The following is a 26,091-nucleotide window of genomic DNA, read 5'->3' as shown; positions in this document are numbered from 1 at the left end:
GTTTCGGAGTTCAAAACTTCCACGAAATCTAAAATCAATAATCTTTAGATCAAAACAATGATGTTTTGTGGACACTCTTAGTCCAAATATTATGAACACTCTTAGTTCATAATTACGAACGCTCTTAGTTCGTTTAGCGTGAATTTCTTCGAATTCCGCTTTTGATTGTAAGTTCCCGAGAAAAATAAAAAGAAGAAGAATAGAGTAAAAACTCAAAAGCGGGAACTTTTAGTAAATAATACCTTGGAATAATATTGCCGGAAGTTGTCCAAAAGTCGCGCGGAAAAGTTGTCCGAAAGTCGCCGGAAAAGTTGTCGACAGATGTGTCGACAGCTGCTCAGCAGCAGCTCGGCAGATGCCCTACAGGTGGCTCGGCAGGTGCTCGGCAGGTGGCTCGGCAGCTGCTGCGCAGGGCCTCGGCAGGTGCTCGGCAGCTGCTGCGCAGGACTTGGCAGGGGCTTTCGGCAGGTATCGGCAGGGGCTTTCGGCAGCACTCGGCAGGAGCTTTCGGCAGGTCTCGGCAGCACTCGGCAGCACTTCGACAGCGGTTCAGCAGCGGTTCGATTTTTCCGGTGGCCGGTTCAGGCTGTTTCCGGCCGGTTCTGGGGGTTCTGAAACCGGTTCTGAGCTTCTTGAATCAAGGGCTTTGATATGAGCTAGGGTTTGGAGGTTTTTTTGCAAGTTTGAAAAAATGACTTCGATCGGATTATGAACTACCTCTCCTCTTTTCAATTTCGATTCTAATTCTAGAGCAATTTCGTGCTGATAACGTGTTTGAGGATAAGTATGAAATGATAAACAGAGAGAGAGAGTAAGATTTCTGTGAGAATAGAGTTTCAAGTGTGTTTATTCATCTCACACAAAGAGGTATTTATAGGAGTATTTTACAAGTGTGAATGCTCAAAGAGTAACTCAATTTGATAACCTCTACATTTACAGCTGTAGCTCCACATGGTGGCTGTGATGATGATAAATTGCCATGCTTGTTGCCCTTTGGCATAAAGCTTGTCACACAAGTCACAATACCTACATTATACACTCAAGTACCTATTTGTATACATGATATAGACATTTATACTATGACTCATGTTTATACATGTGAATCATATATACTACAACATGAAGTACATTAATAAAGCCCAAGTGCTACTGATGAATTATATGTTTTTGGTGAATATACTAGCTATATGGAGTTGCAAGATATATCCTTTACAACATCTATGTTACCTAACTAAGGTTGTTACATGATCTGTAAGATTGGACTTACATTATTCACGTTATGATTTCAACAATTGCATATGGTTACTCATGGATGAAGTGATCAAGATTGCATTAAAGATTCTATCCCTGAAACTATAAGGATTTTATATCTGTGATCCGTATCGTATTAGGAAACTTAGTTTGCTTCTATGAGAAGTGATTACATTGTACTGCCGAGTTTTTTACTCTCAGCCAGGGAAATGATGAGAAGAAGAGCAACAACTAGAAACAAGCTAGCCTTAGCCATGTTATTCTTCTTCTTTCTGGAAGTGAAGAGCAAAGAAATTTTGTTTCTTCGAGTCTTTGGGCTTTGTGCTTATATGTGCCTAAACTAAGATGTATTTATAGAACTTTAAATAGGATCGCCTTGTTTAAATTTGATATTCAAGAGGATGGCTAATTCCCCATGCATTTCTTGCCATGAGATTAAGAGAAAATTTTATTTGCATGAGATTGATCATTGGCTTCGTCTGAGTGCTACTAGCTAGATGCAGGGATACATCTTAGATGCGCTGTTACTTAGCGATCCATATAAACAACTTGGAAACTGATTAACTCAGACGAAGCCGATTGCATTTCGTTTATACATTACGATATAACCGGCTTCGTCTGAGTTAATCAGTTTCCAAGTTGTTTATATGGATCGCTAAGTAACAGCGCATCTTGTAAATCTGGATGTAATTACTGAAAACATAAAAATTGAAAATCACACATTCCACATTGTTTGGAGACGACCTCAAGCAGGAAAGAAGTTATCAGGTCGAAGATCGGGTTAACTTAGTACAAGGGTTTCTGCTTTATAATATTTTAATGATGGGTTCTTCATTCAGATAGTCAATGAAATCAAGAAGTCAGGACTATGTTCAGAGTTGAAAATGTCTTTCTTGTCAAGCAAAGCATTAGCAAATATTAAGTTCAGATCCCCTAAAATTGTATAGAAGTACATGCATTTTTCCAGAGTAACTGCCGCGGACAACAGAAACATCTGCATCATTCTGAAACAAAAAAGAAAAGAATCAATCCTTCTGTCTTAATTAGATGGAGACATCACCTCCAAAGGATTTCATTAAACTGAATTTTGATGGTTCCCTCTATGATAATAACCAAGGAGCAGCTGGATTTGTTACAAGAGATGATCAGGGATTTCCTATTCTTGCTTCTACAAATAAAATAGGATACTCTAATGTTTTAATCACCGAAATTCTAGCCCTAAGAGCTGGCCTCCAAGCTGCTCTTATTCATGGTTACTCAAAAATCAAAGTGGAAGGAGATTCAAATGTCTTAATTGACAGCATCAACAATGTTTCTGCAACACTGGCGCATCAACATTCTTGTTTAGGATATCAAATACATGGCAAGTCAATTCCAAGATATTGAGTTTAAACACAGATAGAGAGAAGCAAGTTTTATAGCTGATGCACTGGGGAATTTGGGATATGTCCCACTGGTATTGCAAGCTAGAATCATGCTCTTCCTTTGAATGCTTCTAATACTTTTAACTTTGATCTTCATGGTTTAAGTAGTGTTAGGAGATTTCCTTTGTAAACTTTCTTTAACTCGATCAAAAGAAAACCAAAAACATCTGCGCCTTCAGGTTTTTTTTTTTTTTCCCTCGGGTCCTGGCTTCAGCTTCACATTGAAATAAACAGATATGCAGTCTGCAGTATTTAAGTCACAATATAATGCCATGAATGTAAAACTACATACGAACAATATCTTCAGTCTAAAACAATAGATTGACTGAACATCACCTAATCATCTAGCAGTAATGTTACACAGATCTCACTACATGGAACAACAGAAATCCAAGTACAAATTATTCCTCTCTTGATGCAGGATCTATCCCAGTCAAAGGGCTGTCAGCAAAATATTCTTGGTGCTTCACATTGACGCCGTACTGCTCGATCAAAAATAACAAGGGAAGCAAGTTAACAGAACTAAATCAGCTTAATAACAATAAGTGAAAACAAACTTAGCTTAAAACTACACATAACAAACGCAGATGGAATCATAATAATAAAGTAGACATAAGCGATTCAGATCAGCTCGGGTGGATCACTCCAGAACTGATCACAACTCCCAAGTCTTTACCAGCACTGAAGATTCTATAGTTCCAGACCTCTAATACAAACCAAATTCAAGTATACGACATAACTTAATCTTGGATTAGAAAATATCCAGGACTCCGTCACTTGATATAGTCCAGCTATGAATCTTCAATTATTATTGAAACTGAAGGGCAGAAAAAGTTGGCTCATCAAGATAAAGTGATTGGAAAGACTATCCTTATTACCTCATGCAATGCCTTTGACAGATCTTCTATAGTCAATATAGGGCGCTTATCCTGTTTCCACGTTAAAGTTAAAACTAGACAGAATATGAAGAGAAATAAAAAGAACAAAAAAAACAAGAAAAAAACATCTGCCTAGAATTTCTTTACCTTTTGCTGTTTGTCCCTTTTGTCTTTCACCACTGCTGCCTGTCTTGCTTTGCATTGCCTGCTTAGAGGAATAAGCATGTGAATATTGTTCCAATCAGTAACAGCTTATGTGCTGGCTCACTACAACTGTTACAAAAACGAGTGCAACTAAATATCTTTTGTTCAAAAAAAAAATTTCTCTGATATTTGAAACATCTAATAGGTAATGCCATTTGGTCCTACATTTCTAACTGAGAAGAAGGATTTTGGTTTCAATTATATGTGTGCATCGTTTCCATGTGTGCATAAGTGAACTCTTGTAATGACTCATGAGGCAAAAAGTTGAGAAATCAGTGGTTTACTGTAGAGCATCAGTTGCAACCTCAGCGACAAACTTTTGTGTGGCAACAGCTACCAGCCTAATTCTGTGAATAGAGAAAAACTCAAGTCAATAACTCATATTCAAAAGTACAGATCTAACTCAACTTTTCAAAAATTATAAAATGAAAACTAAATAGTAGCATTTTTCCATTTGTCAGCACAGCAGAAAGTTATACCAAAAGATTTCTAAAGTAACAATGCTTACCTAAGTCATAGTGAACAACCCTTTAATCGTTAATAAGATTTTAATGGCCCAAATGGAAAGGAAAAGATCCCGAATAGAAAAGGAGAATCGCGTACCTGAAACAACCTGTCTCGACTTAATCATGTCTCGACTTTGCTAGTTTTATGTGCTTAAATAATCAATAACTAGAAAGGCATAGTTTATAATAATACTTTGCTGATAACAAGAATTCCATTTTCAATATTTAATGGTATTTTCCAAAAGGGCAACATTTGAAGTCTGCTTGCGTTAATTTTTCACTTCACGTCCCCAATAAATCGAGAATAAATTGCTTAAAATACCAAAAGGAAAAACATATATATTATTAAACCCTCAAACTCATTATACCAACTCCGCATTTGCAAAGTTCTGGTGAGGTCTTAATGAATCCGGGAGGAAAATCCATTGAGCATAATAGGAAATATTATACTATAGATTTGGGCTATTGGCTAAACAAGAATGGAGGATTGGAGGAACATCAATAACCGGCATATTGGTCCCCATCCCTATAGCTCGGTATTCAAAAAACTGTGACTTCATGAACACTAAGTGGTTTTTGCAGGCTTGAAGCACCTAATTGGAGGGAAGAGACATCAACTGTTGGATCGTAATGGCATATAAATACATGAAGAGGAGAAATGTCAGTATTTAATTAGTCTATTAATCGGAGTTCTTTTCAAGGATGGTAAACTGCTCCCTATCTATACCACCAAATCTTCTCTTCTTCCTTAATGTGAGCTCTCTAATTGATCCTAATACCAAGACATGGAATTTTAGCCCCAATTCAACAATTGATTACCGACTCTAAAGCTCCAAAGATTATGGATATGCCAATCAGTGCCTGGACGTCCTTACGTAGATCATCTCATTTGGCCAAATGAGAAGGGTGGCCCTTAATCTGTTTGCTCCAGTTACCATTGGCTGCAAGATTTTTCAATCATCAGATGCCTAGATTCAACCCATTTGTCTCATTATATCCACCAATACATTAATCTGGACTCTGGAGCACCAGCAGCTTCCACCGTACCCCAAACCCCAAGAAAAAGAAAATTCAATTTAATTACGCCTGCTGCATATGGTACCTTGTATAAGGCATGCTTATTCATCATTCCCTCCCCTACCTGCATGTCAATGTTAGGAGACAGTACAGCAAATGTTACTCTTTTTCCCATGGATCTTGAAGAGATGTTTTTAAATACATTATAAACTGTCCCTAGTTCAGCACAGACCTTTTGATAGGTGGGTGATGAGTCCCTCATCACACAATATGAGCATCGGTGATCGAGATGGATCCTTAACTTTATAGGCTGTTGTGTTGGGACTTGGGAGATACGTAAGGCTAGGTGCAATGGGGTTTTTAAGGAGGTTCTGCCACCACCTAATCATGTTATCTCAAGAGCTATCTGTGCTGTCTTTGAATTTACTAGTGCTACAAGTATCACAACTTCTCCACCCTGCTACTTTAATATAAATTGCTCTCCTAACCTAAAGCTCTGATCTCCTTCACCTCCTCCCAATTTGAAGTAAATGTGGACAGAGCATGTGACGAAAACAGAGTGATAGTAGGTTTAGGAGTTGTTCTCCGAAATTCCCCAGGCCACATCATTATAGCTAAGGCTAACTTAGCTCTATCAACTCCCCACTTGAAGCTCAAGCCTGCATTGCCTAGTAAGGGCTCAAACATGCGCTCGATTCCATCATCAAAATGTAATGTTAGAGAGCTGGTCAACAGCGTAAAGGGTAACAATTTTGGAAAGCTGGTCAATAGCATAGAGGGTACCCCATTTCCAATGGGCACTAGCTTGTAAATGCCTTTTCCAATGGGTTTATCCGCCCCCAACTCCCTTGGCCTTTGTCCCTGCTGATGTTGTTTTCATTTTCTAAGCTGGGTATTATTTTCCCTCTAGCATATGAAATCAACTCTGACCAACCAAAAAAATAAAAAAACCCAAGACCATTATCATCTATAGGCTATAGCAATAAAAATGAAATGGAAGGTTAGACAAAAATCTGAGGTAAACTAAACCCAACAGAAATGGGTAAGTTAGATCATCCCAGCTCCCTAATTGAAAAAGAAAAGTACCTACAATCGAAAGTCGGGAGACTGAAAACCGGTTTTGGCCAAGTAATGCTCCACAAGCTCGTCAGGTATCTGCAGAAAAGGAAAAAGAAAAATGACAAAAATGTATGATTTGATCGGAATTGGAAGAATACGAAATTGATGAGCGGTATTTTACGGTGGGAGTCTAGTCCATTAGGGAGGCAAGGAATTGAGAGAGAGATGCGTCGTCATCGTCATGCACTCATGCCTGCCTTCTCTCGATTGCTGGGTTTGGGTAATGCTTCATCTCATTCACTCATTCTTCTCTCCAACGTTCCAAATTGCAACGCATTTTTTTTTTTTTGACAAAATAGTGATGGCATTAAAAATTACACAAGTTTGATATTCGTGTTTGAAAGAAAAATTGTATTCACACATATCTATGTACTTAATACACACCTTGAAAATTTTTTTTGTCAAATATTTTCATCAAAACTTCCTCTTATACCCTCATTTACATTAAAAAAAAAAAAAAAAAACAGTAGGTTTCAACGACAATGCAAATCTGTGCCAAACCAATAGTCACTTGAGCAGCCTATTTCTTAATCCCAGCTAGTCTCTCTCTCGTATTGACTCGATTCCCAGCACAGCAAAGAAGATATTGGTTTCATAGTGTGATTGTGAGATGAAATTATAAAGGTACTAGATATAAATCAACCTCTCTCTCTATATATATATATATATATATATATATATATACCTTCAAGAAATGTCTCCCACAAACTCTAGAGTAATGTTCTGCTTTTGTCGATTTAATATGAAGCTTTGAATTATCAAACTCCACTCCAGTTCAATGTCTTCTTTTTTGTTCGGCTTTCTCAAAGGGTAAAATAGTATTTAACAAAAATTCAAAAGATAGGGGTGTGTAGCTAGTTTTTTTTTTTTTCTCTTTTTTTTTTAAAAAGATGATCAAAGGGTTTCACTCATGCCCCCATGGTGACTCGAACCCATGACTTAGTACATAGGTAGTGGGTGCTCTAACCACTGAGCTAACACCACTTCGTCTAGGGGTACGGTGTGTAGCTAGTACTTAGCTATGTGTCAATAAAATTACTCTGTTTGAAATGTGAATTTATATCCAACATATTTATTAAGTGGATGACCGCCTCAGCTGTTTACAAAATTCTATATAAATATAGAAATATAAGAATTAGATGTAATTGGGACAAAATTTTCTTGCTAATTGTAGTTCAATGACTCATTTGTCATATTAGACTTATAGTACTTATTTCTTTTTTTATATTGCTAACACAACACTTAAATTTTTTGTTGCTGAATTTTTTTTTTTAAATAGGAATTGATTTCATTAGTAATCAAGCTATGAAAACATGCCAAAATCTAACAGAACTTACATAAGAAAATCCAGAAATCTAGATAATCTATCTAAGTCGAACTAAAGTCATTAAAGTCTAAAGGGACGCTTGCTGGATAGTAAGCCTAAGCAAACAACACAACCTCGCTATTCTAAGGAAAAATCATTCATCTAGTTTAATATGCCAGCACGCGATTGTGGTACAAATACAACTAGAAACATCTTAGAAAAAGCTTATAGAGATTATTCCAACTTTAGAAGGCTTGTAAACCAGATGTCTAACAGCAGAGACCTAGAAAAATGCTCGCTCCTTCCCCTTAGGGTTGGAGTTAGCACCATCCTTGGCCTCTTCAGGAGCCAACAACCTCGGCAACAGGTTGGTCTTGCTCTTCTTATCCGAAGCAATTGCAACAAACTCAACCAGCCCAAGCTTGAGCTCGAGCCCAGGCTAAAAAAAACCATGTCCAAATCCGAGCAGATGGAGAAGAGCCCATCAACCCAAATTCAAGTCCAGGCCCACAAGCCCAAGCCCATACCCGAGCAGAGACAACATCAGCCCTAGCCTCCATTGGTCAGGCTTCCTCTACCGCCATCCATCCCTCCGGAGACCTGCCGTTCCACCACCCCATCAATCCGGCAAAAGACCGACGCGCGTCGACCTTGATGCTTCCTTGATCACCAGAGGTGCATGCCTTCGAAGGTACGTGCCTTCTCTCTGCAGACCAAGCAGCTGCCCCATTGAACGAAACGGCATCGGCGATGATAAACACCCAATCTGAGCCTGATTCCTCTGCACTGGACCGGCAGATTACCCAACCCAGGAAGAGATCGATTTGCCGGAACCCGGAGTCGATTTCAAAGAAGACTTCTTCTCGCCCAGGGAGACGCAGTCCTCCAAACCAAAAGCTCGACATCGAACGTCGCTAGGCACGACGGAAACCAACAAAAATGGTGGCGCCGTTGCTATACTCGAAACCCTAAGTGGAGAGTTCCTAAACTAGACTAATTAAATTATGTGCGGTCGTTCTTGTTCTTGATATGATATGCTATTATTTAATATCTCTTTATAAAAATTAGTAAAAATCAACACATTAATTTTAATCATGAAGAAATTAGCAAATTTAATGGGTTAACTTTAATTTATATTATTACTTTTCTGATTGTGTTAAAGGAAAAACATATTATGTGTCTTCGTCAAAGCGACTAATGGAGAGGGAATCAAGGAATCAGTGATTACCATCAATCAACACGATTACGGATCAATCATCATTTAATGTCATCATTGCAATTGATATTTCCGTTATAATTCTCTCCCTATATAAAGGGGCCATGAAATGAAATGAGTAGACCAATTCCAATCCCTATTTTACTTTTACACGTTATCAGCACGCTCAGAGCAAATAACCAAGAAAAAAAAAACCATAGTTTTCTAGTTTCTTTTTTCCTCCCATCGAGAAAAAAGAAAAAAAAAACAACCCAAACCTAGAAGACTTCTCTGCCGCTACCGATAAAAAAAAAAATCTCTCTGCCGTCAACCCAGTGCCCACATCATCGGCGGCCTTCCCATTAGATCCCAGCCCTCCAGGTCAAGCGCTACAGCCTCTAGCCCCTTTGTGCTTTAATCTTCAGCCTCTAGCCACTGTGTGCCTTGCAACCCTCCTCACAGCCGGCCAGGCCTTGTACATGTCCCAGCCCTCGCGCATGTACACACCCAGCGCTGCAACTCGCGCTCATCCTCTGCCGAACCCAACCTGCAGCAGATCCCGGCCTCCTTCCTGCAGATCACAGCCTGCAACTCGATCGCAAAATGCCACCTGCATATTCCAATTTTCTCTTAAAAAAAAAGAAGAAAAAAAGTAGGCCTGCAGCCCAGAAAACAAAGAGAAAAGTAAAGAAAAAAAAACAATAAGTTTTTGTGGCCCATGCAAGAGGAAGCAGCCCAGTTTTTCTCAAAGCTAAAAAAACATCGCTAAACACGCCTGCATCAACACGCGCGTGCGCTAGGATTGTTTTATTTTTTCGAAACTAAGTATGTTCTCTTTAATTTATTTAATTTCATACGATGGTATATTTAATTATTTATTTTCTTGAGCATGCTTTATATTTTATTGTTTATGTTTTTATCATGAACTTTTGAGCATGTTTCGTTAGATAATATTGATCCTCTTAAAGCATGCCTTGTTATTTATGTTTTACATAATTATGTTTAAGCATGTTTTAATTATGCTATAGTTTATACTTTATTTTGAACATGCCATATTTATCTTGTTATATATTATTTATGCAATTGTGAGCATGTTTGGTGAATTTTATTTACTCTTAGATAATTATTCCTAAGCATGCCTTTATATTATGCTATTGTTTATATTTTATTTTACGCATGATATATTATTACTATTATTATGTGTAAAATATATTTTGGTATATATTTGTGAAATTTGAGCATGCCATGTAATTTATTTTAATATATGCTATGTTTTTATTATTTATTATGTGCTATGATTATTACTTCTTTAGAATGCTATACAAAAAGAATTGCGTTTTGCCATGATAATGAAAGTTCATGCGCATTATAAATACACATTTACTGTGATGAAGTATTTTCACATAGCATCGAAAAAAATGTGACCATTACGAATCTTCGTCTTGAAATCTAATTCATATATTTGGAAAATAATTCACATGGATGTCTTTATGACTGCGTAATTTATTTATTCTCTCTTATTTATGTAGATGGCTGATCCAACTCGACCTGAATTTGACATTTTGGACTTAGAAGGACTTGAGTACCATCGTTGGGTTTTTGATGTAGAAACTGCCTTTGTGGCAAAAGACTACACTGCCACCATTACCAACCCCAAAGATGATGAACTATCTAATAAGGTGTAAGCAAATGCCTTAATGTTTCTGAGACGACATATTGATCCTAGCCTACGTTGGGAGTACCTTCAGTTGAAGACACCTAAAGAATTGTGGGATGCCCTTAAGGGACGTTTTGCGAACATTCATGACACTTTGCTCCCAGAACTGGCTGTTCAGTGGAATGGAATCCGCTTGACTATAAAAGCTAGGGTCAATGACTTCAACAAGGACATGTTGTGCTTATAGGTATGTCTCAATTTCTGTGGAAGAGAAATCATAGAAGATGATATGATCTACAAGAGTCTTTCCACATTTCCTACTTCAGCGCTTATACTAGCGAACCAGTATAGGCTGGAGTATGACAACAAAAGAATCACAACCTTCAATAAGTTGATCAGCCTACTGCAAGCGGCTGCGAGGCATAATGAGATTCTCTTGAACAACAATGCCAAGCCCACTGGGACAAAGAAAATTTCCGAGGCTAGTTATAGAAAAATGAAAGGTGGAAAGAACTCCAATGCCAAGGGATTTAGACGTGCTGATCCCTACCCACATGACAACAACGCACCATGTGGCAAGGGACATGGGGATCGTGGTATGGTCCATGGAGGCCCTCCCAATGTATGGAGCATAGATGGTGGTGCTGGCCCTAGTGGTCATGGAAACAAGGTGCAAAGGGCACCTAAGAACCCTTCAATCAAACATGAAAGAGTTGGCAATGAACCATGCTATAGGTGTGGAATCATTGGGCATTGGTACAAAAACTGCCAAGCAAGCAACATAATTGTAGCCACTTACAAGAGGTATAGGGAGTCTAAAGAACAAGAGGCTCACTATATAGAAGAAGAAGGTCATGACCCAGATGTCAACCTCACTATTGCAGACTTCAATGGCAACAAGGAACTTGCTCCATCAAAGGATGCTTCAGAGTTTGACTGGTCTGCTTTATTTATTTTCTAAAGCCAGATGTGAAGGCATAATGCCTCATTTTTAATTAGACTATTGTTTGGTCTTAAAGAATGGTTTGATGAATTAGATTTCTGAACAATATCTTGATTTGATTATTGTTGGCATATTAATAAATTTCTAATTTAATTTATTCTGAAGCATTGAATTTATTCAAATTTATTTACTACACATATTTACATGGTTCGAAATAGCACTATAAAGATGTAAAGCAATACATCTAGAAAAAGAAAAAATTATTTGAATGAAAAGATTATCATTCTACCTAAAATAGAAATACTCTAAAAAATATGAGATATATTTAATGTCACATACACTCTGTATGCACCAAGAACTAATCGAACCTTGTTAAAGATTCAAAGATATTTGTGCCAACGATTATCATGTAGAAACACACAGTGAGAATGGAACTGAATACCTTTATATAACCTCTAATGAATGTGGAAGGAAACCCATTTTAGAGAAACTTGTGAGATAATCTAGTAGACTGTACCTCACTACGATTCAGATTATTGAATCCTATGCTGTCACCAATAATGAAATGTGGGACACCGACTCATACAGGCTTTGGCACTACCACCTAGGGCACCCCGGTCGTGACATGATGATCCATATTTTAAAGAACTCATACGGACATCCCTTCTTTCGAGTGAAAAATAAAATGAGAAAAAAAATCTGCCACACTGCAAGGTGTCATTCCTATTACTGCTCAAATGCAGTCATTGCCTTCTGAAGTACCAGAAACACTACCTCCATCCCATTATGCCTCATTGACTATTTCAAAGGCACATTACTAGTTTTGCAAAGCCTGCTCTTTAGCAAAAACATGATCAAGACCTTCCTATGCTAAAGATACAAAACAAAACATTCCATTCTTACAAAGGATACAAGCAGATATCTGTGGACCTATCCATCCAGAATGCGGACCATTCAAGTACTTTATGATTCTGGTGGATGCTTTGACACATTGGTCACATGTCGTTTTATTGTCCACAAGAAATGCTGCATTTGCAAAATTCCTAGCACAAATTATACTCTTAAGGGCTCACCACCCTGATCACCCTATAAAGTCTATAAGGCTTGATAACGCTTAAGATTTTACATCAAAAGCATTTGATGATTATTGCATGTCTATTGGGATCGATGTAGAGCATCATGTACCCCATATGCATACACAAAATGGTCTCGCAGAAGCCACCATCAAAAGGCTATAGATGGTGGCTAAGACATTGGTTATGCGCACCAACCTGCCTATATCTGCCTGGGGTTATGCAATATTGCACGCAGCTTTACTTATTCGTTTCAGACCCACTGCTAGCCAACCATTTTCTGTGTACCAGTTGGTAACTAGATATGAGCCTGACATTTCACACTCACGCATATTTGGTTGCGCAGTATATGTGTCTATTGTGTCCCCACAGCGCATCAAAATAGGTCCACAGAGACGATTAAGTATTTATGTTGGATACGAATCCCCAACAATTATCCGCTACTTGGATTGACAGGCGATCTCTTCACTGCTAGATTTGCGGATTTTCACTTTGATGAAACAGTCTTCCAGTCGTTAGGGGGAGATAGAAAAAGGGATTTTCCAAGGGAACGACAGGAATTGTCGTGGTTTGTCCCCACTCTGTCTCATTTTGATCCTCGCACTTCACAATGTGAAAGTGAAGTGAAAAGAATAATTGATCTTTAGAATGTAGCAGATTCGATGCCTAATGCGTTTACTGATATCACAAAAGTGACGAGATCACATATACCAGCTGCAAATGTGTCTACAAGGTTAGAAGTCCCCAACAAGGGGCACGGTGCAGCAGATAGAGGCACTGCAACCACACTTATTGGAGGTGTGGTTAAGGCCGTGGCTCCCCAAAGGAAGAGGGGGAGGCCGCTTGGTTCGATTGACACTCACCTAAGGAATAAGAGGGCGAGTAAGGCACAAACTGATCCATTAATCATCAATGTAGAGAATTCCTCTCATGAGATTGTCTCTTAGTATAGTTATGTCACTACTAGAATAACTCAATCACACGACAGCCATCAGACGACACATGAGTTTTTGTTGTTGTCTGAGTTAGTCAGACGACAGATTTTTTAAACCTGTCGTCTCACTTCTACTCATCCAACACATGATCCTTTGGTAAATTTGAGAGATTTCAGACAACACTAACAAGGATATATGTTGTCTGAAAAACGAAAAAAAAAAAAACAAACAAAATTTAATTTACATTTATTTTTTTCCAACTCAAAACACTCAAAACCTAGTAGCCTTTGTGAAAAACCCGTGTTCCCTCCCTTAGCTAAAATTTTAGGTCACTCTCCCTCCCAAATCGCTCTCAGCCTCTCTCTCACTCACTGTATCTCTCAGTCTCAGTCGATACACTCTCAATGGGCTGTCTCTGTCGATCTAGACTGACTTTAGTCTTTAACCTCCATCTCTCTCTCTCTCTCTCTCTCTCTCTCTCTCTCTCTCTCTCTCTCTCTCTCTCTCTCTCTCTCTCTCTCTCTCTCTCTCTCTCTCTCTCTCTCTCGTAAGTTCTTCTTGGTTTTTCTTACTTCAATATAAGATTCATGTTCTTCAATTTTTCAAATCGAAAAAAAAATTGGGTTTTGATTCTATAATTGGGTTTTGTGATATTGGTGTGCAGCTATTGCAGTAATTTCAATTCTATAATTGACATTCTCAATTCTATTGCCCGCGTCTCTCTCCACCGTAGGTTCTCTCTCCTTCAGTCTCTCTCAGTCGCGACTCTCTTCTCTCCCTCCCTCCCTCCTTGTTCTCCTTCTCTATCTCTTACTTCTCAATCAGATTCAGTTTTTCGTTTTCTTTTCATTGGGTTTTGATTGAGTTTCTGAGTTCTGATATGATTGATTTTCGGATATTGCTGTTTCTTATTTATTGGGTTTCTGAGATCGATTGATACTTTGAATTTCAAAATTGGATTGTTGCTACTTTGAATTTTGAAATTGGATGGTTGCTGCAATTGTTCATGTTTCTAAGTCGGATATTGCTGTTCCCCCCCCCCCCCCCCCATTTCTCCTTGTAAGTTCTTCCTCTTTAAGATTTAGTTCAGTTCTCCATTTTTTCATTGGGTTTCGATTGGGTTTATTGATATAAATGGGTGTATTGATTGGGTTTTCATAGGTACGTACCTAGTGCTGGAATCCATACAAAAGTACTAGTGGACAAGACTTTGCAAGCTTGACAAAAGAACCTTGTAAGTAGAAATTCACTTTTTTTCGACAGAGGAGGTAGTCTCTATTCTTTGTTCAACTTCGTAAAACATAGTGCCAATATGACACATTTAGTAGTTTGTTGCATTTTCAAATGAGCACCAATTCCCCATGCGATTGAGAGTGTAGGTGATATGTGTGTGCACTTTTGCACGAGCTGTGGAGGATTTTGTCCCTGCGTAATCTTTCATATTAAATGGTTTCTCTTGTGTTAATAGGATATATATATATATATATATATATTATATATATATATTATATGTATGTATATGAGCTTAATACATGAGCTATCAATTACTGGTCTGTGGTAGGATGGAGAGGCAGCGTAAAGAGGAAGAAGTCAAAACTCAATCCTCGAGAAAATGACAAGAGGCAGAGCAATCAGTAATGAACAGGGTATGTGAATTTGACCGTCACAAACTTTAATTATCTACCCTGCTTTCCTGTGCTTATAGTTGTCTTGTTTTAGGCAAATAGTCCTCAAACAGGGGGTCAGCAATCTGGTGGAACCCTGAAATCGTTGAAGGATAAATTTAGCAAGGAGGAGAAAGAAGTCCCAGAAGCATCTGGTTTGAAGACCCTGAAATCTCGTATTATACTTCTGTTTTGTTAATTAAATATGATTTCTGTAAAATATTAACTCTTTTCAGTCCTAGTAGTTCTTTCAGAAATCTAGTTGCGAATGAGGCGTCATTTGCGCTGAGGATTGTATGGATTGTGTTTATGAGGTGTTTATTCTGTGGAGTCTGGACTACAAGTGATACTCATTTTTGAGTTTTTGTTGTTTTGTGTTTCTTTTAGAAGTTGCCGGGTGGATCTTCTTGGACATTGGATGTGTTCACTGAAGCAATTGTTGGAAAGTTGAAGTCATATCCTTTCATTTAGCTTATGGTATATTTTTTTTCTGTAACTTTTTCCTAGAATGATATAAAAATAAACTCCCCGGTTGAGTTGATTTTCTTAACACCTATGCTACATTTGCTGAAAAGATTTTTGGCTTGAAAAGTATAGTTGCATATCGCAGCGGTCTGGAAATTAGTACACATGTCACTAGGAAAGATGTTGAGGAAGGTGTTTCTGAGGTCATACAGGTTGAGTACTGCATTTAGATGGTGTTTTATCTTTATTAACCGGAATGTATGCTAATTATTCTGTCTCTGCAGCTGGAAAGCCTGTTCACATATCAAATAAAAGTTTTATCGACTATATTTTCACTCGTAGTTTGGAGGTTGCTCTACTTTTTGACTTGCCAATGCAGATACATACAGGGTAATGGAGAGTATTGCAATTATCAAATTCGTTTTGCATTGTTGGAATGATTACTGCTAATATAATAGAAAAATTTGGATTTTTTTTTTGTTTATTTGAAGGAATACTTCTCTTGTTAGCTGATTACTTCTTTCATGTAAGAAACTTGGGTCAATTTTAGAAAAACACTAATGCTGAAATGAAATGTGAAGGAAATAGATTCACATGCTTATCCATTTTTAGGAGTTGCGAACCAAATTTTATGATTCTAAGTACTAGTACTAATTCTACAACCTATTTTCAACTAGGATGCAAAAGTTTATAGGTAAGCTGTATGCTTCTGTGATTGTTCAAAGTTGTATGTTCTTGGGATATAATTGATTGACACTTTTGACCTGTAACTAGTTTTGGCGACAAAGATTTGGACTTGAGGCTATTCAATCCCCTTCATCTCCGAGCTGTGCTTGAGGCCAAGAGATTTTCTAAAAGCCGCATTGTTCTTTTACATGCATCCTACCCGTTTTCAAAGGAAGCATCATATCTAGCCTCTGTTTATCCCCAGGTGATATTTGCAGTTTCTTTGAATTAAAATAGTCTTTTGGGCATTGAATGTAAACTGGCAGGTCATTGAGGATGATAAGCGTTTTCACATACAGGTCTACCTCGACTTTGGCTTGGGTAAGCTCAGTGTCCAAGGGATGGTATCTTCACTAAAAGAACTTTTGGAGCTTGCTCCAATTAAGAAGGTAACAGTATATCTGGTTTTCAGTTGTTAGTTACTTTTCTTTCAAGAATGCATCTGGTTCTTCAATGCATATCTGAATGAAAATTTATTATACCTTACTATACTTGGTTTCTCAAGACTGAAATTTGCTCTCTCTTATTTCAAGGAAACAATACAGAGACTTAGAGAATTAGTTCAGTTTGGGGATTTCAGCTTCTTCAAAGTTTGTGGTTATGTTTTGGTTGGACATGAATAGCTAGTACTTTGAATTGATATGTAAGAAATACTTCATACAATTGGGTACCCTATTTGTAGTTTCGGTGTGTTTTGGCAATGTATGACAATGATGTGCTAGTAAATGACATTTGAACTAATTTGTATTTCATATTTGCCTATTTCCAGAAATCAGTTGTGCTTATTCAATTCAAACAACATATATAAGGCTATTAACTGTGGTAGTGCAATATCATCAGACAACACATAAATTTACTAACACATAATATCTATTGTCTGAGGAACATTCAGACAACAGTTTTAATAAATGAGACATTGTGTGCAATTCCTTGCAACGACATAACCAAACTATCACTGATGTCTGAGTTTTATTCAAGACAACACATGCATCCAACACATTGTTATCTTAATGGAATTTCAGACAACATTATCATCCAACAACATGTTATCTTAAATGAACTTCAGACAACAGAAACAAAAATTACGTGTTGTCTGAGGTTCATTCAAGACAACAGATGCATCCAACACATTATTATCTTAAATGCTTTCAGACAACATTTACATCTAGCAACCTGTTATCTTAAATACATTTCAGACAACAGAAAAAAAGTATGTGTAGTCTGAGGTTCATTTCAGACAACAACATTCACATATTGTTGTTGTTGGAGATTCATCAGACACAACACAACATTCAGGAAATAGTTGTCCTAAAGTAATTTCACTCAACACCAAAATAACAAGCTGTTGTCTAAGTCAACACACATTAGATTTTGGATAAATTCAGACAATAAATATTTACTTATATGTGTTGTGTGACTGAGAAACAGACAACTGTTATCGATAGTTGTCTGAATGAAGTCAATCAGACATCAGGCTACTAGACAACAGCAGGTTTTTCATTCAGACAACAGTCGTTCGACAGTTGTCTGATTAACTTTGTGGTATAGTGTGTCCATGAATCAATACTGGAGGACACTCCGATGTTTGAAATGATTCTAGAGCACAAAGAAATCTCAATGGATTATGAGAGTGCGTATGAGTTGATAGAAAGATCTTCCATACACATTGATGATGTATTTGCATACACTGTTGCTCAAGAAATCATAGAGCACGATGATATCGAACCAGGCTCTATTGCAGAATGTCAACAAAGAGCAGATTGGCCTAAATGGAAAGAAGCAATCCAAGCTGAATTAGATTCTCTGACAAAGAGACAGGTATTTGTTCCGGTAGTGCTAACCCCACCAAGTGTAAAGTCTGTAGGACATAAATAAGTCTTTGTGAGAAAGCGTAATGAGAAGAATGAAGTCATGAGGTAAAAGGCTCGCCTTGTAGTGCAAGGTATCTCACAACGCCCTGGAATTGACTACGAGGAGACATACTCTCCCGTAATAGACGTTATAACGTTCCGCTACTTAGTTAGCTTAATAGTTTCTGAAGGACTGGAAATGCAGCTCATAGATGTGGTTACTACATATCTCTATGGGGATCTAGATTCATAGATATATATATATATATATATATATATATATATATATATGAAAGTGATTGATGGCCTTACATTACCCAAGTCAAGTGACTCTAAACCACGAAGTGTGTTTGCAATTAGGTTGAAACCCTCACTTTACGGATTGAAACAATCCAGGCAGATATGGTATACCCGTCTAAGTGACTACTTGATTGGGAATGGATATAAGAACGATGAATTATGCCCCTGCGTACTCATAAAGAAAACAAGTTCCGAATTTGCAATTGTAGCAGTATATGTCGATGATATGAACATAATAGGTACTCTTGATGAAATAAGAGAAACCGCGAGCTACTTGAAATCCAAATTTGAGATTAAGGATCTTGGGAAAACTCGATTCTGTCTAGGCCTTGAACTAGAACATTGAGTTTGTGGAATACTAATCCACCAGTCTGCGTATGTCCAAAAGTTAGTCGATTTAACATGGACAAAGTGCATCCTTCTAGCACTCCCGTGATCGGTCGAAGTTTGGATGCAAGGAAAGATCCATTTCGTCCAAAGGAAGATGACGAAGAGGTGTTGGGAGCTGAAATTCCCTATCTAAGTGCAATGGGAAAATTTCACAAACAGTACACCAAGTAAAGGCCACTAATAATTCTTATACATAAAGTTCCAAACCGACCATTTTGGTACACGGACTCTCAAGCCCGACCCACTATGTAGACACGACGTCAATGACGCCATTAATTTGAGGGGTATTATGGTCTCTTCAGTTTTTTTTTTTACTCTGAGCACCCTGCTTTCTTTCTTTGGGCACCCAGCTCTCTCTCTCTCTCTCTCACTATGGGCACCCATCTCTCTTCCTCCTTCCCGATCCCGATCCCCTCTGCAATTCCAACCTCAGATTTAGCCTCATTTTGACCACCATTTTCCAACAGGCAAGGTTCGGCATCTTTATCCTCATCCTGACCAGCCATGTTCTTACTGTAGGTTTCACAAATAGGCTTGTCATGAAATTTTGATATCTTGAAGTTAGAGATGAACCAAGCAACTGAATCAAATGCTTTATTTTCAATCGGATACTGGCAGCCGATGGCTGCAGAGCAGAATTCAGAAAGCAACTCAGCAGAAGATGTATTTTTCACATTTGAATTACCAGATATGTTATTCACACCAGTAAACCTCCTATGCCATTTCCTCCAAAATTTCTCACCGATGCTTTTAAAATTTGAAGTATGGGTAAGATAAGTACCTACTCTTCTTCCTCTCTCTCGACTCAACGCCTATTTCAATCATTCCTTCATTTCCGCCATCACCATTTCGTTGACTAGAAGCATTGCTCTCTTTCACTGTCGGGGATATCACTAGGCTAGTCTCTTCAATTTCAGAATCCCTCTTCATCTTTCTCTTCCTGGACTTTGAACTTGAGATGGAAGTTTTATCAGCATTACCCCTACCAAAAAGTTGTTCTAAGCTTTGAGAGAGAAATTAAGGAGAGGTAGAAACCCTGAGCTGAGAAAGAGAAAGGGGAAAGTGTGAGCCACTAACTATTTCAGATCAAGCAAAAGAGAATCAAAGAAGGAGGAGGAGGGCGGAGCCAGCGACAGGGAGATTTCGGTGACGGGAATTCTGGGATTCTTTGATTTGGGGTTAAGGTTCTTCATTTTAGGGCTTTTCCATTCTAGAAATTTTGGGGTTTGAGAGAGGCTGAGAGTCGTGGGCCTTCTGGTAGTGGTTCATCTCCGACTTGATAAGCTTCCGGTCGCGGCAGCCATGGATGGAGAGAGTAGTGGGTCTGTGGAACGAGACAGTCTCATGTACTGTCAAGAGAGTCAGAGAGAGGAAATTGACGAAAGTACTTAATTACCCTCAGACAAATGAAAAATGACACAAGGATTAACGACGTCATTATAGTGGGTCAGACTCGAGAGTCCGTGTACCAAAATAATCGGTTTGAAACTTTATGTATAAGAATTATTAGTGGCCTTTACTTGGTGTACTGTTTGCAAAATTTTCCTAAGTGCAATAGGCGCATTATTGTACTTAGCCCAATGTACTCTGTTAACGTTTGGATCCGTGGGATCTCATTAACGTAAAGAAAGAGATAGAGAGATAGAGAAAGAGAGAGTGACACGAGATGTATAGTGGTTCACTTCCCGCCTTAGCGGGAAACTACGTCCACTTGAATGTTACACTAGTGTGTTGAGCCTTGCGGCCCAAGGGGATTACAAAAGATGTAATGGGATTGGATTGGGTTTAAGTGGGAGGAGGCATTCCTTTTATAGGTGAAGGAAGCCATCTCCTTTACATTTTCTTAGATGTGGGATGCAAAACCACTATTCTAGTCTAGAAAGCCTATTTGTGAGGGCATGTTGGCAAGGCCGGAAAGGTGGCTTCCCGGAGACGGATTTGATACTTCCGGATACCGTAGCGTAGCTTGAACATAGGGCTACAAGATGCAAGTAGCGGTTGGATCCCATGAGGGTGTTGTTTATGCTTGGTGAGGTAGCAAACTAGCCTTGCTAGTAGAGGTATCTACAAGTCCCCGAAGTCCCCGAGTAAGAGGAGCTTCTTGGTTGGGGAGTTATAATCATGAAGTCATCAAGCATAAACAATGTCCGAGAGGCGCCTAGCCCCTACAAGTCCCTGAGCTCCGTAAGAAAGAAGGGACTCCTTTAACCTACACAATGAGACAAAAACGCGCATATGTAGAATGCTTGTTGTATTGGTTACCGCTCGTATTAATGGAATGCGAAAAGAATTCGATTTGTTGCGAACAACAAATGGTAGGAGAACTCAATATTCCATTAATGTGTATGAACATGTAAAATATTGGTAGTTGTATATGTGGATCTTATGGCCATATAACACGCACAATAGATAGTGGCAAATGTAATGGGTGTCCATATAAATTTGTGGGAGTAGTCCCGGTGACATCGTATGAAGCGTTTGTGAACTTGGGGCTTAAGTAAAGCATGTTGGACATGATCGAGCAAGTTGGGTTGTTTGAGCAAGTTGGGTGTAGTTGAGTGTGTAGGCGTTGTGCAAGCATGCGAGGCGTGGCCCAAGCGCAAGTCGTGGCCATACTCGATACCCAAGCGAGTCGTAACCCGAACAAGTCGTTTATCCGAGCATGTTTTAGTAAGTCGTAAGTGTCACAAGCTTCTAGATGAGTGTCACATATTTATTTAATTGAGTTGCAATTAAGTAGTAGCATGGCATATCTAGCATGTGAGACGTAGAAAGTGTTGCCAAATGTACGAAATGTTGTAGGCATGCTTAAAAGTTATGGAAGCATGTAAAGATATATCAAGTGTGATATTCTATAAGCATCCTTAAAAGTAGTGAAAGCATGTAACGGCTCTAATTGCGAGAGCGTAAGAGATAAGACATAGTGACTTATCTTATGCCAAGTTGGAGGCTAGCGGAGTTGGCCGAGCATGACGGTCCATTGCCTTAGTGGATAAAGTGCTCCGATAATGTATGTCAACTTGTAGTTGAGGTTGAATGCTCGATAGAAATAATTGAATTTCCTTGAAACAAAATATATGATTAATATGTGGATTTGTAAAATCAACATCAACAATTTGCATAGATACTTTGATAAAATTGTAAGCAAAATAGTTGTTGACAACAAATGACATACTTGATTGTGTGCCGCTAATGTGAAATTCAATATGGCAATGAAATATTAAAGAAAAAGAAACATGTCACCGTGTGTGATTCTAACACCAATAAAATTAGGGGTGAGCATGTTATATATGCATGGTAGTTCGCAATTTGAACCTGGCCAAATATGCATGGTTGACTTCCATAACCAATTCATACGTGGGCATGCTCTGTTAATCAACTTGGATCATAAGAATATAGATATAGCTATATGCACATATAGCTCATGCTATCACATGCAATTGTGGATAGGACAAGACTAGTCATTAAGACTTGTGATGCACTAGATGTCAAGTGGAAAGGTACATGCACGGTTCACATCTCTCTAGGAGATAAATGGCAAATAATTTAAGCATATAACTGTTCATTTGATAATTAGCTTATCAGGACCTATACGTGTCAATAGGTGATGGCCTAAGCGGCCCATACATAAACATTTATATATGTGAACTGTATGTGCAGCAGTACAGGCAGGTGTCACCCAAACTATGCAAAGAGCAGAAGCACGTGATGCTTGCATTAGTAAGGAGAGAAGTATATATCGAGGGAAACTTAGCTCTGCCATAAAGACTCGAAGCCTGAAGCCTGACACCCCAAATTGAAAGCTGTCCCCCGGAGGACATCGTTTGGCGCTGCAGTGATTGCTGCCGGCGTTGGGGTGATAGCGTTGGCCTGGGCCCTGCGTTGCCTATGACTGCAAGCGAAGAAGGTGTGTTCAAGGATTGCAGCAGAGGATTACAAGGCCTGGCGGTGGCTTTTGGCGGGTTAACGAGCTGGCGGAGAGGAGTATTTGACCTGCGGTGCTGGGCCTTGTCCACTGGTTGCAGGTTGGTGCTTAGCGGTAGCTTGGTGCTCAGCAAAGAAAGCGGAGACTCGGAGTTCAGCGGCGACTTGGAGTTCAGCGGAGACACAGATCTCGGCGGAGAGGTTGCTCGAAGATGGAATGGGTGCCCAGAGTAATTTCTGGGTGTCCAGAGCTTGGCGGAGGATACCAGCGGCGGCTGTTTGGCGGTGAGTTTCCCAGTGGGGCGTGGTGGATCTCTGGTGCTCAGCGGTGACTTGGAGATGAGCGGAGACTTGGTGTTGTGCGAGCTCAGCGGAGGAGCGAAGTGCAGTGGAAACTCAGAGCTCAGCGGAGATAGCAGAGACAGCGGAGACTCGACAGACCTGGAGCTCAGCGGAGGATTGGCCTAGCGGTGATGCTCAACGGAGCTTGTTTGGCCATGTAGTCTAGCGGAGGCTTGCCGGCGGAGGTGGCTAGCGGTGGTCCTGGAACTCAACGGAGGCTAGAGGAGGACCGGACTGGAATTTGCAGCTGTCATCACCGAGGAGCCTGGGGTCAGTGGTGTATAGTCCGATGGAGCCTATCCGGTGGTGAAGTTTAGCGGAGGCTGCTAGGTGGTGCAGTCCGGCGGAGGCTTGACACTTGGAGCTCAGCGGAGATTGGAAGTTCGGCGGAGACTCAAGAGTTCGGCGGAGACTCGTAATGGCTAGCGGTGGCAGCTGGTCGGCGGAGAGGATCCTTGCTCGTGGTCTTGCCACATGGCAGAGCTTGGCGGAAGATGCCGGCGGTGAACAGTCCAGCAGAGCGGAGCATGGTGCTCGGCGGAGCACTTGGCAGGTGGAGTCTTGGCCAGACCTGGACCTCTGGACAAGCTTGGCGGAGCGTTAACCGTTAGGGCTGGGCAGTCGGTGCTGGAACTGATGCTTGACGTTTGTCGGTGACAGGCGAGTCAAGAACAGCTGGGTGATGAGCGACAGGTGCTGGGTGACGAGTGAACCGCTGGGCCTGCCTGGCGTGCTAGCAATGGGCGCTGGCATGCCGGCTCTAGGCTGGGCTGGCGGAGCGGAGCCGCTGATGATTGCAGTTTGGTGCCTGGGTGCCCAGAGTAGTTAGCGCCAAATTTTTTTTTGAATAGTGCAGCGTTGACTACAGGTGCTGGGCGTTGACCACTTTTGGGTCAGGAAGGCCATCGTTGACTTTGTTGTTGTTGGCGTTGACCAGCCATGCTCCGCGTTGACCGGACCCATGGGCGTTGACAAGCGTTGATCGGCCTCGATAGGTGTTGACCAACCATGTTTGGCGTTGACCAAGGGTTGACTTGGTAGTGGCACAAGTTGCCGCTAAGTATATCAATTATATAACTCAAAGAAAGAAATTACTTTGAGCTCGGTTAAGATGACTTAACTCAATGGTAAGTGACGAAGCCTTTGTGTCGGCTTCCCACAGACGGCGCCAATGTTAACGCTTGGATCCGTGGGATCTCATTAACGTAAAGAAAGAGATAGAGAGATAGAGAGAGAGAGAGTGACACGAGATGTATAGTGGTTCACTTCCCGCCTTAGCGGGAAACTACGTCCACTTGAATGTTACACTAATGTGTTGAGCCTTGCGGCCCAAGGGGATTACAAAAGATGTAATGGGATTGGATTGGGTTTAAGTGGGAGGAGGCATTCCTTTTATAGGTGAAGGAAGCCATCTCCTTTACATTTTCTTAGATGTGGGATGCAAAACCACTATTCTAGTCTAGAAAGCCTATTTGTGAGGGCATGTTGGCAAGGCCGGAAAGGTGGCTTCCCGGAGACGGATTTGCGACTTCCGGATACCGTCGCGTAGCTTGAACATAGGGCTACAAGATGCAAGTAGCGGTTGGATCCCATAAGGGTGTTGTTTATGCTTGGTGAGGAAGCAAACTAGCCTTGCTAGTAAAGGTATCTACATACTCGAACATACATTGCATTCTCGGTGAACTTGTTAGCTAGATTTAGCTCAGCGCCAACGCAGCGTCACTGGAATGGTATTAAGAACATTTTTCAATACCTAAAAGGAACCATTGTCTTAGGACTGTTCTTTACCTACAAAAAGACAAGAGAAACCGCAGATGGAACTGCAATCCCTAAAAAAAATGTTGATGGCGAAAGTGCCACTCACTACACCGAAACTCCAAATGACGTTTTGGTTGGTTTTGTTGATGCTGGGTACCTCTATGACCCACATAAAGGTCGTCACCAAACTAGTTATGTATTTACCATTGGGAATACGACAATAACTTAGAATTCAACCAAGCAAACCCTTGTGGTTACCTCCTCGAACCACTCAGAGATCATTGCTCTACATGAGGCGGTTCGTGAGTGTGTATGGTTAAGAGCTATCATCACACATATTCGATGGACTAGTGGTTTGAGTTCTACCACTGAAGAGCCTACTTGCATTTACGGAGATAATGCAGCTTGCATCGAACAGATGAAGCTAGGATATATCAAGGGTGATAATACAAAACACATATCGCCAAAGTTTTTCTACAATCAGCAACAACAGACCCACCTCAAGATTCAAGTGAATCAAGTAAGGTCTGAGGAGAATGTGGCAGATTTGTTCACCAAATCATTGCCTAAGGCCATATTTGAGAAACATGTGAAAAGCATAGAAATGCGAAGACTTTCCAAGCTCCCCTGATTAATGTAAGTATCAGGGGGAGTTGTAGACGTCAGAGGGAGTCTAACGCACACATGTCATACTCAAATGTAAAAGGTGCGTTGTGCTATTTTCATTCAACTAAGGTGGATTTTTTGTCCCACATGGTTTTTATTGTTACTTGGCAAGGTTTTTAGTGAGGCAATAACTCATGCACCATTTTCGTCTTTGACTTGGCATAAGGAGGAGTGTTAAAGGAAAAACATATTATGTGTCTTCGTCAAGCGGCTGACGGAGAGGGAATCAAGGAATCAGTAATTATCATCAATCAACAAGATTACGGATCAATCATCATTTAATGTCATCATTGTAATTAATATTTCCATTGTAATTCTCTCCCTATATAAAGGGGCTATGAAATGAAATGAGTAGATCAATTCCAATCCCAATTTTACTTTTACAGATTGAATTTAATTTGTATTATTACTTTTCTGATTGTATTAATACATTATTTTACCTTGATCTTATTTATTACATATTGCCCCATTCTTCTTCTCCTTGTCTTTCTTCTTTGG

The 26,091-nt window shown here is 39.7% G+C and overlaps 1 protein-coding gene and 1 long non-coding RNA gene across 2 annotated transcripts in view; one reads left to right on the top strand and one right to left on the bottom strand.

Moving 5' to 3' along the window:
• Positions 1 to 2,896: 2,896 nt before the first annotated feature.
• LOC112189552 (transcription initiation factor TFIID subunit 10) overlaps positions 2,897 to 26,091 on the bottom strand; it is a 56,856-nt gene continuing 33,661 nt past the window's right edge. The window contains exons 5-7 of the mRNA XM_040514463.1: positions 3,701 to 3,758; positions 3,554 to 3,604; positions 2,897 to 3,157 (exon numbers count right to left, since the gene is read on the bottom strand). Of these exons, the coding sequence (XP_040370397.1) occupies positions 3,077 to 3,157; positions 3,554 to 3,604; positions 3,701 to 3,758 (190 nt within the window). The 3' untranslated portion in view covers positions 2,897 to 3,076. The remainder of the gene's footprint in view (positions 3,158 to 3,553; positions 3,605 to 3,700; positions 3,759 to 26,091) is intronic.
• On the top strand, positions 15,921 to 16,687 carry LOC112185606. Its single transcript, XR_002930335.2, has 4 exons — positions 15,921 to 16,027; positions 16,250 to 16,251; positions 16,465 to 16,568; positions 16,663 to 16,687. It is a non-coding gene; the product is annotated as an uncharacterized LOC112185606 (long non-coding RNA).

The sequence above is a fragment of the Rosa chinensis genome, chromosome 2, assembly GCF_002994745.2.
Source record: "Rosa chinensis cultivar Old Blush chromosome 2, RchiOBHm-V2, whole genome shotgun sequence".
Taxonomy (NCBI): Eukaryota; Viridiplantae; Streptophyta; class Magnoliopsida; order Rosales; family Rosaceae; genus Rosa; species Rosa chinensis.
The sequence above is the reverse complement of the archived record's forward strand: the minus strand, read 5'-3'. Positions and strand labels throughout refer to the sequence as shown.